The 18,467-nt window shown below is 39.0% G+C and overlaps 1 protein-coding gene across 3 annotated transcripts; it reads left to right on the plus strand.

The window, feature by feature from the left end:
* Positions 1 to 3,454: 3,454 nt before the first annotated feature.
* Positions 3,455 to 17,660, plus strand: plat (plasminogen activator, tissue). Of its 3 annotated transcripts, none has more exons than XM_042487853.1 (15): positions 3,455 to 3,595; positions 9,038 to 9,125; positions 10,119 to 10,242; positions 10,468 to 10,602; positions 11,411 to 11,521; positions 12,576 to 12,750; positions 13,794 to 13,885; positions 13,977 to 14,151; positions 14,245 to 14,330; positions 14,468 to 14,530; positions 14,636 to 14,840; positions 14,927 to 15,063; positions 15,378 to 15,518; positions 15,702 to 15,850; positions 16,303 to 17,660. In XM_042487853.1, the coding sequence occupies exons 2-15, from the start codon at positions 9,063 to 9,065 to the stop codon at positions 16,468 to 16,470; spliced, it is 1,824 nt and encodes a 607-aa protein (XP_042343787.1). In that variant the 5' UTR covers positions 3,455 to 3,595; positions 9,038 to 9,062; the 3' UTR covers positions 16,471 to 17,660. The 3 variants fall into 3 exon arrangements, with proteins under 3 accessions (XP_042343787.1, XP_042343789.1, XP_042343788.1); XM_042487855.1 differs by having other exon boundaries at positions 10,119 to 10,161; XM_042487854.1 differs by lacking the exon at positions 3,455 to 3,595 and adding an exon at positions 7,443 to 7,642.
* The last annotated feature ends 807 nt before the right edge of the window (positions 17,661 to 18,467 follow it).

Here is an 18,467-nt window from a genome sequence, read left to right on the forward strand (position 1 = left end):
GAAAACTTTTTTCTGTGTTGGTTTTTAATATATTTTCAGGGCTGATCTTGTTTTTGTAGTACTCAATCATAATCTTATCTAAAAAATATTACACTAGGTGCTGATGTGTCCCAAATGGTTTGCTAATGCTATTTTGTAATGCGTCTGTGACCATTTTCTTAGTGAGGCATACTTAAAAACATTTCATGTGGGTTAAACTAGCTAAACAGCAAAAACACATACAATCAGTCTTCAAAAAGACACTCAAAGACATTCTTATTTGAAGTACTTGATGTATCTTTGTGTAAATCAAATATTTAGCTCAGTATTTAACATTCTCTGTCTTTGCAGCGTCATTGTTGATCCAATGGATGTTGTATTTGGAGAGGATACACTTCAAAATTTCCAGAGTACAGCAGTGATGTTTTTTTTTTTTTATTTCATCAGATGTTACTCTTGGATTGAATAGTTCAGGTGAAAAAAGATAACTCACTTTGAGACAATCAACAAACTTCAGCTGTATCTCTTTCCTAACACATAACTGACGTTCCTCTGACGTGATCTGTGGGAGTGTAAGACCTGCTTTATCAGTATGTAAATGTTTGTGAAAGAAAAAAATAGTTTTTTCCTGTTTATACTACAAAAATATGGAGCTGCTTCCTGATCTTTGCCAGTGAGATACACAACAGAGAGTGCTTTCAGATTTAGCTCATAATGAAAGACCGTTGTTGTCTTATTTAGCTCTGTTTACTCACGTAAACCGAGCCTGTGGAGATGGCTTAAATGTTGTCCTCAATTATGTGTCTGACACAAGTATTTATTTTCCACAACCATCTGTTTCAGTATATAACCTTTATACTTTGCCATTTGTAGTTATTGTCAGTTGAACATCCTGTTACCACTAGCAACCGTTACTAGTACAGTGCCACAGCAGTTTAACCGATACTGTTGGAGCCATGGATTGATTACTGAACAGGCCTGCAGGCCCAGGAGCCCAGAGTGTTAGGTGCCCCACACCCTTTATCTTAAAAATGTCACTCAAACTACTATAACATGGACTGACCTTGAAGAGACTCAAAATGAGATTATTATTATTACTATTATTATTACAGACAACTCTGTCCCCCCAATTCTGTCTTTGTACCTGTCACACAGAATAACAAGGCAGCGCTGTGAAACTTCTGCCTTTCAGAGGAAATTTTAAAGGGGCTTATGTTGGAGAGGTGTCTGGGCGTTTTGCGTATCTGTGCCAAGCGGTCCATTGTCTCATAATCTGACTATGGTTTCAGCCATCATTTTGTCAAACCTGGCTAAATATTGATTTATATACTTTACTCCTTAATTAATTCCCTTGAAGCACACCATCACATCAACAATCACAAAAAGCTATCAACAGACTTAATAATAGCTTTTTTGTGACTGTTGATGTGCAGCTTGTTAATTAGGTTTCCTTGCAAACAGTTATCATTTTAGCTATTACCCTACCCTAATCGTTTGAGGCTAATGTGTCACAAACAGACATTTTTTTTAAACTGTCTAAATGGGTCTATTTGTATTTTCCTGTTTGAATGTTTTGTAATTGAATGACATAGCTGACTTGAAGTAAGCATGGATCAATGCTGTAGCTCATGCATTTCCTGGGAAATGGTTTATGGGTTACACATTTATGAGTAACTGCTAAAGCTGTATGTATGCCAGACACACTTAATTACTCTCCTACTGAGAGCTACATGAGAAGATTAATACCACTGTTATATCTGTTGGTTCAACGTACCCCTCAACAGGCAGTGCAAGAAACTCAAGCATGTCTAGTCGTCTATTACATAACACTTTAAAGTTTATTTGAGTGGCACTTTACAGGTGAGGGATGGTTTAGTTCGGGCCCCTGGGCCTGTGCACATTAATCCTGTTTGGTAATCTTTCCACAATTAAGAGTCACTTTGCATATGGATTCAGAGAGTCTAGTCCAAAACATTCACCCACACACTGAGACAGTAAACAAAAATGTTTAAAAATAGTGGTTGTCTAATTTCTAAAATGCAGTTAATTGCCAATCATTGCATAATTTAAACAATGGGTGGTCAAATCAAGGATAATTTATATACTTTTTCAACAATTCAACACAAGGGGGAGTGTGCTTTAACTGTTCCATGTGTTTAATGAATCTGATATTCTGTGATGAAGAAACAGAGAATAAGTCAAAGAGATATGACTCTTGGCTGATGTAATGCATAACTCTCAGTTTGAGCTTAAAATATTTCATTTTTAAGTACATTTGTGTGTGTTTATGTGCAATTTTCCTCAGCAAGAAGTGGGAGTGTGCTCTAATCTAACAAAGATGGAAACAAAGAGGACAGGCGCCAAACTAACTACCACCGCCCATCACATCCTCGAGTACCATATTCTCAGCTATTTAATGTGGAGTTAACAGACAGTAAAAACAATGAACATGAATTATCCAATGATAATAAAATCAATGTTGGCGCTAAGAAAAGATGGAGCTATTCTTGAGGCTAAGTGACTGATTTCCTGAGGAAGGGATGGGTTGAATTAAGAGGATTGTGGCCGTAACAAATGAGTCTTGGTGCCAGGTGGTTAACCACACAGATATAGTGTCACCCCACAGCCCATCACAGACTGCCAGAGGTCACTGATGGTGTGAAGAATCAATAGTGTGCCAGTTTTTGTGTCACTCCATCAGAGTCCTTTTAGAAGCTCTGATAAAGTGATGTCAGCACAAAACGATCAAATATAACACACCAGTTTATTGTGGTCTAGGCTAAATGTTTGTGCATTATACTATATAGTGCCTTTATTTTTATTTTTGTACAACAGGTTGTACATATTAGATGATTGTGATGTTGTATTTTGGTTTAATGAGGTTAAACTTTCCCCATTGACAGAGCTGGCCCTACCCATTAAGCAATATAGCATTTGCTTTTGCCTACTATAATCAAATCCTACTTAGGCCCCCCCAAAGTCTAGGTTTGGCCCTGTTTATTCCTAATATGCACTAGTTTGTTTGTTTTTTTAACTTTAATTTGCTTCTTGGCACTTTACCAATATCAGATCAATAAATCTTATCATAACAATGTGTATCGTGTGCGTCTCACAAATTTTTGCTTTTTATAAATACTAAATAAAAACACATTCTCCTGTTAACAATGGTTTATTCATATTTAAATTTTCATAAATACATCTAAGTATACAAGTTTATTATATTTTCCACACACGTATTGATTGGTGGGCTTTTTATCTTTTTATAAAACAGTATATATACACACACACACACACATTTATGTATATGATTACAAAATGATATAATATAATATTTCAGAACTGATCGTCTCAGTGATTTTCCCCGTGAATCTCCTGGGGCACTTGGGACTGTCCCGTCAGCATCGGCCCCGCCCAGCGAGGCTGCATCAACATCCGTCCGGCCCGCGACGCTTCCCCGCTGAGCCCTCCCCTTTACGCACCGGCAGAACCGGAGCGCTCCGATAAAAACTGAGAACAGAGGACCAACCAACTCAGTCCGAGCGACAAAACCGTGTGAAAATCTCACGACTGCTCCAGAAAAACTGAGAAGTTAACGACTGAGAAGACATTTAATCTGGTAAGAGCTTGTTTCTCGCATTTATTATAGTCATATGCTCTCGTGGCACAGATCTATAGAGTATGCACCAGACTGTTTTCTGATTCACTCTCAATTGTGCCATTATGAAGATATTGTTATCTGGAGCTGAAAGTTCATAGGATAGGCTTATAGATGATGTTATTGCATTAAATATTTTGCATGTTTTTTGATATGGCAATAGATAAATAGATACAATCATTATTAACTCTTATCAGTTATTTATTATTAGTTATTATGTTAGAGACAATATATGTGCAAAGTTTAATTTTAACATATGAAGTCTTACCATTGAATCTTTTACGGTTAGATGATACTATGGATTGACCCACAGTTTTTTTTCCATCTTATTCAAAGATAATAAGCAAAAACCAACTAGTAACCTGCAACACCTTCAGTGTTGTAATTAAGCATGACACACAGCTTGAGGGTAATGCAGTTATTATTATTATTATGGTGATATGAATTTTCTGTGTGTGGATGTGAAAATGTGACTTTAGAATACCTTGTGCTCACTCATTTATTTGGCATCCCAACACTTTCTCACTCAGACTCCAGCAGCTCTTAATTTACCTTTCTCAATCCACATCCACCTGTTTGATCTGGTGAGAATACTCTACCACTTAAACATCACAGCATCACACATTCACTCTTCATCATCCCCAAGCTTCACTTTAATTTTTTTCCAACACCAAATGCTACAAATGTAAAGAACGTGGTGATTTTGTTCTCAGCTGCTGGACTCGGTGTGTGTTTGTTATCAAGGAATATCCTTGCTATGATGCAGGGATTTATCTCAGTTTGTGTGTGTATCTGTAGTACTCTGAGCCAAAACCTGCACAGGATCACTGCAGACTCTTATCAGCCTAATGAGTTGGATTTGGAGCTGGAGTTTTGGGAGTTCTGCTTCCCCTGAGATCCGTCAGCGCTGATACTCTTCATCACACTGATACTCTGTACTGTTGCATGTTCAGAGAATGTAGAGTTTGTATCCGTTATCTGCATTCCCGGCAGTGTGGTCAGCTGTGTTTATGCCTCACACTGATGTTTGTGACTCACTGGATAGGCCTGGTGGTCTTAAAGCTGTAAGTAAAGAGTGGGTCAGACAGAGGATAGAGCCAGATCAGACTGTGGGAACAATAAGCAAGAAGATGACTACGTTGAAACCGATACTAATACAACTAGAGTTTCACTTGATTCTGGACAAAAACCCACTGTTACATCTCTGCTCTTCTTATCTGACTAATTTTGTTGAATTGTGGCTTCATCTGATGAACTTGATACTGGTTATAAATCCCATCAATGCCTCCATCTGTGTCCCAGTGCAGTCCTGGAAGCTGGGATGACTCAGGACTACTCACCGTCTTTCTGCTGACCTTTTGGGATTTAATTTCTCTCCCTCCTTTCCCCCTTCTCTTCTCTCTTTTCATCCTATCATCTTCTTCCACATATAGCAATCTCCTCACTCATTTCTTATGTCAACACCTGCTCTGTCTACCTGCATTTTTTGACTTTATTAGTCTGTGTTTTCTTTCTGATTAGGAGCTCAAGGCTCAATATTGAGCATAGAGGGGAGCAGTGATGAAACAATGCAGCTCTCTGTTCTTGTGGACTTTTTTCAGAGATGGATCACAGCTGGTTTATTGAAGCTTTACTGAAAACCCCCGAGTAAAGAATGCATAATTCCTCCTAGGTAGCTTACCAACGTGACACTACATGCCATAATACATCATCGACAAACATGCAACACACGTGCACAGGAACAATGCCTCAACTGAAGCTATTGCAATGGTTCAATGCAAGTTTGGGGATCCCAGCAGGTCAAACCAGTACAAAAAGGTATTGTGAGGTTCAGATTTGCTGCCACTGCTTGGACAAAAGAACAGGAATAGTTTTTACAAGCCAATTCCATCAATATTTAGCTCTCAAATAAATATTTTTAAAAAAATAACATCAGTGCCAAAGAAAATAAGTCTGCCATAATGCTTTCTTTAAAGGTATTTCCTCTGTCACTTCCTCCCCTGGGTGCCAATGTGACAATCCACCCACTCTAACTACTCCATTAAGTATCAATTCTATTGAAGACAGACAGTATAAGTAACATCAAAGATACTTTAAAGTGCACAGTTAACCATAATTTAAACTTCACATGCAGATGCAAATATGTTTCCTGCATGCCGTTCAACCATTCGAACCATTTTAGACTTTTTTTTGGCGTGTTACTGGAAGACAAGAATGTCTCAGCTCCGACCTTTACAACCTCAGAGCACCATCATCATTACACATCCTTGCTAATGGTCCAGTGAACTCACCGCTAAAATGTCAGAGGTTGTTGTCAAGTTGAGCTTCTTTGAATATACTAAAACTGCATGCTAATAGGAAATGAATAACATTTCAGCTTTGGACATTAATTCTGTAAGTGCATTTGCATGTGTCTGTGTTACCATCTTGTTGCATGCGTTTGCTCCACTGAAGTGGTGGATCTTAAAACGGCTGTTGGAAGCTGTTGCTGACTCACAGTCTGGCTGCTGCTACTCCGAAGATGTTTTCACTTCTTCCATTCATATTTGACCTACTGGGGAACCACACTCTCCTCAGGCTGCATACTTGGTGGTACATGTTTTAACTATTAACTTATTGGGTGTAACAGACAGAGGCCTTAACCCTGTCAGTGTTGGTGTGACTGGGCTTGCTCATAAATCCATTGCTGCATCTTGCTACCAGTCAACATATCATAACTTAGCCCATTAGTTGTAACCCCTCTTGACCAGGGGTGGATTAACAGACAATGGTCCCCCAGGCACAAAAATGCAATCGGCCCCACTCCCTGCCCTTAATAGGAGTTTGTAGTTGAATTTGGCATCTTTTTTTTGCTTGTTTTGTGTCTCTATGTGCTTGTTTTGCCCCTTTTTTGTTATTATTTTGTGTCTCTTTACAATTTCTATGCATCTCTTTATGGTCATTTTGAATCTTTTCCTGGTCAGTATCCATTAATTTGAGTGACATGTTGCAAGGGGGGGGACAGGGAGCCCCTGTGTTGTTATGGCAGTCCACGTGTGTGCATCAAATTGGCAGAAGAGGCTGTAAATAGTTCACTGAATATTTATTCATTTTTTATTTGCTATGCAGTCAGAAAGGTCGAGGACATACTGTAGTTTGACTTAAGTCGTTTGAGCTTTTTAAATTTTATTTATTTACTTGTTATGAAGTTGTTGTATGCCTAGCTGCTAACTGTAACACCAAAAAATCTAAAAAATTACTGTACTCTAATGAGCTGTCATATGTGACACCTTCAGATTTTTGTGTCAGATATTCTCCATGCAGTCTTAAATTCACATAAAATATTTCTTAATTTTCAAATAGCCCTAGTTATCCTGAAAAAGAGCATGTGCAAGATAATATATCTATTAAGCTCTTATGATATTTTGAGAGTCATATAACTACAACTAATACAACAAAAACTGTTTTTGTTGAGAGATTCTAAGAGTTGATCACCTCTAGGATGTTTATTGTACTTAAAGAGCAGCTACAGTTTTAATTTGTATCCTGTAAATGAAACTGTACATTTTTACTGTGTATTTTTGTCTGCCCATATGCATTAAATGTTGTAAGACAGACCACAAAAACAGCTTAAACTAAGGGCAATTGCATTGTGGGATTCTCAGAGGACCAGTGCTGAACACCGCCTCTGTATGTTGTACGTACTATGAACTTTAAAAAGGGTGGGGTACACATATGTTCATATCTGATGTGTGCATGTTGGCATGTGTTGATATGAGCGCATGTTTTCGAAATCGATGAGGCCCGTGCTGGCAGTATTACAGCAGGAAACACATGTTTTAAGCTGACAGGGCTGGAGTGAGGGGTGACTGAACGGAGCTGGACAGCTGCACAAAGGAAACAAAAAGGAAACTGGTGTGTTGTTGTCGCCCTGCCAGTGAGGCTCAGTTGGGGGGTGAAAGCGGAAGACAGAAAGGCTTTTATTTGTTGGAGGCAAGGATAGCTTTCAAGGAATCTGTTCTCTTAATGGTGAGTGTGTGAATGCATGTGTTGTGTTTTAAAAGTCAAATCCTGAGAGAGAGTCTTTCTCCCAATGAACAATGAGCAGTAAATCTTTGTGTGTTGGGCTGTTGATTAGCTCCACATTCCTGAACACTTTGTGTGTGTGTTTGTGAGAAAGACTTTGTATGTGTGTGCGTGGTTGCCAGCGTAGCAGTTTTACCTCACTGTTATACCAAAACATACCGCTGTTAAGTCAACCGCAAAAGATGAGTCAGTGGAGAACCAGCCGATGGTGCAATGGTGAGGAGAGTATAAAAACGTGGAGGCATGTATGCACATGGTATGTCTGGCTCTTTGCATGCAAGTGTCTGTAGAAGACGTTTCTTACAGTTATTTTTAAAGCAGTTGGGAAGATCTGTATATTGATGTCATTTCTACTTTTCATTCCTCATTGTGTGCATCTTCTTTTTTGTCTTTTTCCAAGTTTCCTCTCTACTCCTTCCTCTCACCCCCTCCTTCTTGTGACTCATGTTTACTCACACTTGAATAAAGAGCAATGTGAGCTCTTCTCCAAACATCTTTACTGCATAATATGAGTCCTTTGAAACAGAAAAGAGGAACAAATCTGTTAATAACAGACATGTTTTCGTAGAAGCATAAAAGGGAAATATAAGTTTAGTTACTTTTTCTCGCTGCAGGCTTTCCCTCCTGTTTCCTTTTAAGTCCTGAGTCACTTCATCCTCCCACAGCTGCCGCTTTGCTCTGATAGAGAAGGAATGCTGTCAGTATGGTGCAGAAACTTTCTGCTGTGCGTGCTGCCTTTCATCACTCCAGGGTTGTCTAGATTCTGTTGTTTGATGTGGTGGTCAGTTTCACATTTGTAGCATGAAGTGAAGATGATCTGCTTCCTGTTTTTTTCTCCAGTTGGGAAGTCATAGTGAAATTATAATAAAAGGGACATTCACTGAAGCAGGACAACAAAGACATATGCAGCACGAAACTTACTGTCCTATCAGACAGTCCTGCACAGGCTGTTCAAACTTCCTGTCTGAGTCAACAAGTCAAAACAACTTAAAGAAATTACCTCCAGTTTCCCACAAGCACTCTTTTCCCACCATTTCCTCTCCAGTGACCTCCCTCAGTAGCAGGCATAGGGACGGAGGAAGGAAGCTGAACAGAGAAACAGTATAGTCTGGAGATGGTGACCAGTGTCAGTTGTTTTCCTGCAATTGTTACCTCAGTAGTAGTGACAGATTCATGGCAAAAGATTTAGATAGTTAGACATACAACCATGAAATCCATGCTCAGTCTCCCCATACAGATTCACCAGCTATCATTGCTCACATAAGTCCATCGAAACTTTATTAGTTTGTTAAATCTTTTGTCAGTTATTTCCAATATGTATTTCTATGCTTTTTCCAGCAACTTGAAGACCACTTGAATAGCCATGACCAGAACACCTGGATTATTAATGCTCCTGTCTGCTCTATGCTGCTGTTTAGCGGACAATGTAAGTACTACATTCTTGTTATGTGTGGAGCATAAAACAGGTTTTGCCTCAAATCCTGCATACTTAACAAGGTCCTATCTTACTACATTTCAATTCTTGTGGTTTATAATCCATCAGAGCAAACATCTAGTGTGTTTAATGTGTTTGCATTTGTGTATTTCTTTTTTTTTTTTGTGCATGGTTTGGTTGAAAACGCCTCATTGGCAGCACCCTCAAACTTAAAGGGACAGTTCAATCCCAAATCAAATATACACATCTTCCCTCTTGCCTGTAGTAGTATTGATAAATCTAGATTTCTCTAGTGTGATTGGCTGAGTGTTGGAGAAATCCAATGTAGAGATGTATGCCTTCTCTCGACCATAATGGAACCAGATGGCGCTCTGCTTGTGGTGTTTAAAGTGCTATAAAAGTACATTTGAAAAACATAACAGCAATGTCTCCTTCTAGAATTCATGAGCTGGTCAGTCAAGATAATCCAAAGACCGTGAGCAGTTTCATGGAGGAACTTTTTTTTTTTTAACCAAACTACACCCACCAACCATATCATTTCACAGAAGGAAGCGTGCATCTCCTTATGCATAAGATATTGGACTCGTGACAGTGCAAGATGCAAAAACTAATGGCTTCCTCCTTGGATGAGCTGTACTCTTTCAGAAGGGTAAACAGTCATTCAGTTTTTAATTTAACTGTTTGATTGTGAAACAGTAGCTATTGGTCATTAACTCACTGTTGTCCTGCATTAAACTCTCAAAACTTGGGTAATTTGAGCACATCTGTGCTGTGTGTACCAACGAGTGACTTTTGACTAAAACTTAAAGGCAGATAAATGTTGACTGGGATAGATTACATACTGTGCGCAAAGCAAATGAATTTTCACAGTATCCCGAGGAATTTAATAACAGCACTGGCTGCTTAGGTTGGAAACCAGTGCCTTGCAACCAGTTCCCATGCACTGCTTCTCTATGTTTAACATCTCCTTTTTTTCTGTTGCAGGTGGAGCTGCTCCGCACTAAGAGAGGGACTCGTTTTTACAGAGGTGAGCCTGACAGGCAGCCAACCAGAGGGACGCTTTTGGTTATTCATGTCCAGAAGTCTTCACCTTCCTTTGACTCCTCCTGTGAGCCCCATCACTCTTCTGTTTGCCTTCCATTAACACCATCACCACACAATCATTATCATCATTCTTTCAATTCACTATTCTCATTCATGTGTTTGTGTTCCTCTTCTGTTTCGGCACCTTTATGTTTGTAACAGCCTGTACATGTGATAGTTATTTTCTGTGTGTCTTCCTGTTTGACTGGGTGTTTACTTATTGTTTGTATTTGTGTGTGTGTTTTCTCAGTATATTGTGTGGATAGTGACACGTCAGCAGTGCGTAGTTTTGGGGACACTTGGCTGCGATGGAGGGGACAGCGTGTGGAGTATTGCCGTTGTGCATTAAGAGGACGAGAGCGTTGTCATATTGTGCCCGTCATCAGTGAGTTTGACATGGAAGCAAACACACACAAACATATGGATTGGCTTGACTATCTTATCACTAATACGTATAATATAGTGTTCTGTTTGTTCATTTGTCTGTCAGTCTTCTTGCCTGCCCTTACTGACCTCTGTCTTTATAGCTTCACTTTACCTCTAACTTGCTGTTACAACCTCTGATGATTATTTTTTTGTTGGTTTGCCTCGCTCTTGTGTCCAAATCCCTGTTATTTCAGCATATCCAGATGAAGAGCTATTGGGTTTCTGTGTTTTTGTGTGGGTGTAGTTTAGTCTAAGATTGTTTGAAATACACTTGCCAGACAAACCCTCATGCGCACTTTCACCCCCATTGACGAATCCTGTGAAGTATGCTTGCCCCTCCCTTTAGACAAATTACAACCACATTTTCAGCCCGCCAAACTGTGCCGTCTGTGAGCTCATACCACTGAGAGTGAGTGGGGTGCTGTTATTCTGAATGCCAGTCTTTAGGAAATGTTGAAATAATAAATAAAAAACCAAACTGGTAATGGCATACAACCAGTTCTGCTCTAGAAAGAAACCCTTGGCCTGACAAAACATTTTAACAGTAGCTATGAAGATGCTTGAGAGTCAGGATGAACCATGAACACAGACCTATGCATATTTCGCAGTATTTCTACGTCAAATGTGACACACAAGGCCAATCCCACACATTTAATTATTTGTATACCCAAGTGGTCATGGCCAATCAATCATATTCTGATTATTCAATTTTTTTTTCTGAAGAACTGGATGAAGTATGACTGACTAACTGACCTTCTGTCTTCCAGACTGCTACACATCTCAGTGCTACAACGGAGGAACCTGTAAGGAGGCTGTGTACACATCAGACTTCATTTGCCAGTGTCCCCCAGGCTTCAGTGGGACTCAGTGTGAGATCAGTAAGTACTCAACCAACTTTTTTTTAATGGTGTAATTATTTTTTTTTGATCATTAACATGTTTTTTTCTTGATCAATGAAATCCTTCTCTCTTAATGTCTTTTACATGCAGAGTTCCAGATGCTTCAGTCAGGGTGGAGCTTTAGTCTCCCCTAAGATGACACTAATACATACAGATTGACTTTTGTTGCATTTGCTATTGTTTTTTTTTTTTTAATTATTAACCCTAGATGTCATGTCATTGTGTGTCTTCTTTCTATTTTTTTCCATTACTTTGGTAAAAGCATAGGAGATTTGAACCTTATGCTGTGTTGTATATTTGTGTTGGACAGCTCTCAGCAAAATAAATTGCTGCTTGGGGACATAAACGTTTTTTGAATCTTGAATCATCTGTACAGGCACACCCCAGCTCTTTCACCATGTCTAGTATTTAATTTGCATTTTTTTAACAATAAACCCAGCCATGTCCATAACAGGATGGCTGGTGACACAACACTGATCAAAAAGTTCTACGTACTTGTTAATGACTGTAGATAAGGTCACAGTCTGACTGTGTCTCACCCAGTAGGTGTCATGGTCCTGTGGTTTAGAGAGAGGAATCATAAACCTTGGAAAGACATTTTGGGATATGAATGTTTTTGTTTCTGCGGGTGACTGTTGGAGGCTTTAGGGACACCCCACCCTTGCAGTGGGATAATTATGCAAACCCCAGTGGTCACAGCCAAGTGATCTTAGTCGAAGAATAATGAGTTACTACAGCCAGACTCAATAAATCTGATTACGTCTACTATAGTTTATGATTGGTCAATGTTTTAAACCACTAATTGGGAAAAATACTATAAATGTCATTAGGACACAAGTGTTGGGTGAAATGTCTTACATAATAACAATGTTTTCATAATCTGTCCAAATATTTTAAATGACATAAGTGTTTCCAAAGCTAATAAACATGCTTTATTGTGTCAAAATAAATAAATTAGGTCAGTTATTAGTGTGATATCAGTCACAAATATAAATATGTGACACCAGTTTAACTTTTTCTCTATCTCTGACAGACACCAATGAGAGGTGTGTTGTGGGGCAGGGTGAAGGGTACCGTGGCACATGGAGCAACACCCATTCAGGAACAGAGTGCATCAACTGGAACTCTACATCTCTGAGAGGACGGAGATTCACTGCAAGAAAACTGGACGCCAGCAGTCTTGGACTGGGCAATCACAACTTCTGCAGGTGTGTGATTGGTTTAGTGCCAGAGCATCTGGAGGAATAAACTGAAAATACTTTCTGTGTCCATGCAAATAAATCAAAGAGGGGGGTCTAATCATCTAAAACATACCGGTCAAGTTTTAATAATGTGTATGTATCCATTTCATTTATTTAATTTCATGATCTGATTGAGGCATTATAGCTCATTTTGAAAGGCAAAACTTAATCCTTGTAATGACTCAGTTTACCACATACATGACTCACAGACAAGGCAGTGAGGTTAAAAGCAAAGTTTACTGGGTCAAAGAGGCAAGCAGAGGACAGCAACAAGTAGGAAACTGAAAACAGGCAACCAAGTAGAGAATCAAACGAGTAGGTAAATGTCAAGAGTGACAGACAAGAAAAAGGTAAAAAGGATCCCACACATGAAGGAAGGACATGGAGAAGAGGACAACACATGACTTTTTACTAAAGATCTGTTCAACAAACTTTAATTTAAACAATGGCTATATAAAGCACATAAATCAGTAACATCAATAGTGTTTTGCATGTTGAATTAGTATAGAGGGAAGTGTAATGAACAAAGAAAACAAGGAAAAACATAAACCAGACAACAAACTATACACCCATGGAGAGAAAAAAAAGCGACTGAATCCACCAGCATTTATAGTTGAGAAGCAGCAGCACAGGTGATAATCAGCGATGCACTTCCTAAATCCTAATCAGAATAAGATTTATTTCCAAGTACTGTAGGTTTTCACATACAAGGAATCAATCTTTGGTGCATACATTAAACATAAAATAAATGCGTTAAGAGGAAACAGAATTAAAGGCAAAGTACTGCAACAGTCAGGAACATACATGCAGACTAGAACAATTGCAGTAACATGAAAAAGATACTTAAAAGATACTATAAGATAACAAATATGTTCAAGAAAGCTGTTTCAAAAAGAAAAATACATCTGGAACAGCAAGTCAAGAGGGCTGACATAATGACTAAGATGCCTCAATAAACGGAGACATGAATGTCTTAACTCACTATCCCTTGCTTTCTTTTCCCCGCTCAGGAACCCTGACAATGACAGCTCTCCTTGGTGTTACGTCTATAAAGGCACTCAGATCGTCTGGGAGTTTTGTTCCACGCCCAAATGTCCGGAAGGTACAGCTTTACAAAAAGCTAATTAGCTTAATACCACTAATCAAACTATCAATTGCCTTAACTCTCTGTGTCTCTGTGTATTTTGGAGCAGACAAGTACCGGGAATGTGTCCAGGGTGACGGTCAGTCATACAGAGGCACAAAATCTGTCACAAAGAGTGGCTCTCGCTGTCTCCCATGGGACTCTCCTGCTGTCAAGCACAAGCTCAACAATGCTTGGAAATCTGAGGCATTGGAGAAGGGGCTGGGCAGCCACAGCTTCTGCAGGTAGATATGCCAACATACACAATATGATATTAATGTCAGAGGTTCCCTTAACATGCAGAAAGATCAGAATAACTTTTTTCGTCTATGTAACAGAAATCCAGATGCTGATGAAGGTCCATGGTGTCACACCTACAAGAACATGCAGCTGACCTGGGAGCTGTGTGACATACCTAAATGCTGTGAGTTCCTTCATTTCCATTGTTTCATTTTGTAACAATTTTAAAACATTATTGAGAATGATGCCAGACATTCATGCAGTTATATGAATTTGCAGCAGTGTGCTATCAGACTTACTTTTCCATACTTTATTTTTTAGCGAGAAGTCCACCCATAATCACCACTCTTGGCCCACGTGCCCCAACCACTAACAACAACGGAGGTAGAACTTAAAAAAATCACCCAGAGTTAATTACCTCTGATGTCTTTCTGTTGTGATAATTTTATGGTTATATAACCATCATCCTGCAACTTGTCCACCCTGTAGCATCGTGTGGCCAGAGGTTAGACAACACCCTAAATCGCCCGGTGTTCCGCATGTTCGGGGGCAAAGTGAGTGACATCACTGAGCAGCCATGGCAGGCAGCCATTAATGTTTACCAGGCTCGTCTCAGAAAACACTTTCACCGATGTGGAGGAGTCCTTATTGACTCTTGTTGGGTCCTGTCTGCCGCACACTGCTTCGAGGACAAGTAGGAATGACACACATGCACAAACACAGACAAAATACATGTGTTTGCCATACAACATTCAAACATATTCCCTATCTTTTTTTCAGTGCTAAAGCAGAAAAATTGGAAGTGATTTTGGGAAGAACGTTTCGGAAACAGAATTCCAATAGTGAGCAGATTTTCAAGGTTGAGAAGTACTGGATCCATGAGAAATTTCACAACGAAACATTTGACAATGACATCGGTGAGTGAACCTTTTCTGATATAAAGTTTTACAATTTTTAATTGTTTTAATTGTTTGCATTTTATGTTTGATGTCTCAACGTTATCACTGAAAACTTTGTACCATCAAAATATCAGATATTCACAAGCAGAGTTTTGGCATGCTACAATATGAACTCTCTGAGACACTCACCATTTTTTCCCTCAGCAGTGATGATATGGAACCTTCAGTGGGCAGCGAATGCTTGTTAAAGCTTAAAGTCATCCTTTAGTCTCCATCCCACATTTTCCCAGTGCATTACCCTGACTTTTCCTCTGGTCATTTTCCACTTGCAGCTCTCTTGAAACTGAAGACGGACATTGGCATCTGTGCTATAAACTCTCCAGAGGTCCTTCCTGCGTGTCTGCCTGAACGTGGGCTGGAGCTGCCCGACTGGACTGAATGTGAGATCTCTGGATATGGAAAAGACTCCGAATGTAAGCAAACATCCCGCCTAATTCACCGCATTCTGTAATTTTGCATTGGCTGCAGTTGTTTCAAATGTATCTCTCAATTGACTGACCAGCAGAGGGCAGTATAAGCTTTTCATCAAACCTTTAATAAATTTGTTTTTGGACAGGTGATGCTGAAGCACTAATTTAAACACTCTCTTTTCACAGTTTCTGCAGAGTACTCAGAGCGTGTTAAGAGAGGTTATGTCCGCCTGTGGCCCAAAGAGCGCTGCATCCCAGATGTGCTGTCTGGACGCACAATTACCTCCAACATGCTGTGTGCAGGTGACACCCGAGGCCTAGACGATGCCTGCAAGGTGAGAATTTCTACACATAACCTCCTCAGTTAGTCAATGCAGATTCCTTTAAGACAAAGAAATAAGTGACCTGTCAACTGCCATCTGGTGCATAGGTGTTATCTTACAGTGAAATTTTCTTTGGATCTTTTCATTTTTATTTTTTAAATTTTGGTTTGTTTAGTCTGTTATGTTTTGTTTGTTTTATTTTGCACCCCTGAGTGTATTTTATTTATTCTCTTTCTTTGTTTTTTGTTTTCTCTGTTTATTGTATGAGTTTTTTTATAACTGATCATAGTGTGATTTTCTTTTAAAGTTGTGGGTGTTTAGAGAAGTTATGAGGAGATCTAGGGACACAGGGTGGGTGTAAGGGAAATGTGGGTTTGGGGTGAGACTTACGAGAATGCAAGTTAACAAATAAATAATTTTTACTTTTCTCTCCCTCAATTTTGCTTCTTGATGTTTACCCACAGGGAGACTCTGGGGGCCCACTCGTCTGTCGAAACAACAACAAGATGACTCTGATGGGTGTGATCAGCTGGGGTGACGGGTGTGGGCAGAAGGATAAGCCTGGGGTCTACACCCGTGTCACCCACTACATCGACTGGATCAACAGTAAAATTAAAGCCAACCCAGTCTAAAGTTAGAGAGACCACCAAGATGTTTTTTGATGACTATACCCATGAATACAGTGGTTAAAACAGCAGATTTGTTTATCATTGAAAAGATAGATAAGGAGCTTCACAGGACTCTGATTCTGCTGTTTATCTGTTGATCTAAATCCAAACCAATGGAGGTTTTACAGCAGCAGGATGACTCCGACAGAGGCAAACAAAAAGGACCTCAATCGTGAGTTTTCATGCTCAGTGTAGCTCCGTGTTGTCAAGTTTTCTGTTCATTACTGTGTTTAATGTGACAGTATGTATGGAGGGCAACACAGAACAAACTTGTTTTCCTCTTTCTGGGCCATTTTGATAATACTTTTGTCTTTTCATGCGTGCAAAGTTTTTCTGATTATTGCATCAATCAAACTGGAGGCTCAGGCAAGAACAGGAGAAATAGGAAACATCAGTATATTCTCTCTGCTCCGACGTTCTTTATACTGGTTTATTTAAAGACATCACAGTGGTAGACATTTGGTCAGTAGCATTTCAATCTAAATGAACACTTAACACAAGCATTTACTCTGCACAACACAGTAAGTCAGATAGGAATGTAGGCATTTTTTTGTGCAAAGATTGACTTGTCATCTAGACGTGACGTTATGTTGGCTCGATTACGCTTAATGCAACACATCATGCATTTGCATTCTTTGGGGCTTTAGGGGGTTGCAGATCTAAAAACAAAACGTATCTGCTGGTTCAGATTGTGCTTGTTTTTGCAGTTTGAACTCTTTTAGCTCCCCACCGCCTTGTAGATTAGATTTGGACAGGTGGAAGCTCTGAGATATTCAATATAACAAACCGGTGCCCTGTTTCTTGTTCTTACCATCTTTTAAAAATTAGATTTCTAGAGCACTTCTTCGCCATCTACACCTGGGTTGAGCCCAGTATGTATATAACATGTATATTGTCTCACTATTGATTTTACATCGAAAACGATCTTTTCTACTTAAAACTGCTTATTGACTGCAAAGCTTTTCTTCTCAACAAACTCACTTTGTTCTGTGACCAGGTTTTAGATGTTTTTTTTTTACTAAGTTAATATTTATGTGTATTTTGTAATGGAGAATTTGTTCTGTGTGTGCTGTAGTTTGATAATTTATTGTATTTCTCATTATAGCCACATCTGGCAACATACTCATTTTTCAATAAATAAAATTTGGAATAAATCGTTTTATACTCCATGCTTTTTGTACTTGCTGTGGAATTTTATTATCTTTAATAAGTCAATTGATTACACCAAGACAGCTTGGTGTCACTGAGGTATCAGTTGATTTTTGTTTCATTTTTGTTATATCTCACATTCCTAGATATTTTCTACATTTTGAACTATTACTGCAACATCCATAAACCAAAGACGATATTTCTTAGACAAGTGTGGATGTTTTATGACCTTTAATACTCATGCGTAAGATCTCATTCCATCCTATTAACAGATAAAGACTTGTGTGTCTGTCTACTGTGTTTTGCAGATGACCCTGTTGACCCTTTGCTGTACCCATTACTCTTGCAGGAGGGGACATTTCGAGTATTTGCAAGAACAGTGTTCAAGTTTCAAGGTCAAGGTTGAATTCATTCATCCACAAAACATGGAAATTACAGTGTTCTTAATCAAATGAACAAACACTTAGGAAAAAAGTACCTCTAGGAAACTAACCATTGACAAAAACTACAGAAGATGGGGGAAAAAAAATCAAACAAAAGCATAATTAAGAATAAAATTTAATTTAAGTTTAGTTTATGTCCTTTAAAATTCTGATTGTACTGCACCAGATTGTATTGACTTCCATCCCATGTGGAATGAAACAGACCACACAGTGACACCTGTTGGAGGTTCTGGGAAGCAACAGGGACTTTGGTGCATGGCTGTGATAAAACTAAATGTATGTAGGATGAGATTGTCGCTTCTCTCATTAAGATCTTATTTATTTATTTTAAATATTTTCCTAGTTTTAATCATAAAAAGTAACATCATG

This window comes from Plectropomus leopardus, chromosome 6 (assembly GCF_008729295.1).
Source record: "Plectropomus leopardus isolate mb chromosome 6, YSFRI_Pleo_2.0, whole genome shotgun sequence".
Taxonomy (NCBI): Eukaryota; Metazoa; Chordata; class Actinopteri; order Perciformes; family Serranidae; genus Plectropomus; species Plectropomus leopardus.

What these genes read in the sequence shown, in the direction of transcription:
- plat (XM_042487853.1), top strand. Translation starts at nt 9,063, where the DNA reads ATGACCAGAACACCTGGATTATTAATGCTCCTGTCTGCTCTATGCTGC. An exon ending in GCTGCTGTTTAGCGGACAAT is followed by an intron (nt 9,126 to 10,118) that starts GTAAGTACTACA and finishes TTTCTGTTGCAG; the next exon opens with GTGGAGCTGCTCCGCACTAA. An exon ending in ACCTTCCTTTGACTCCTCCT is followed by an intron (nt 10,243 to 10,467) that starts GTGAGCCCCATC and finishes GTGTTTTCTCAG; the next exon opens with TATATTGTGTGGATAGTGAC.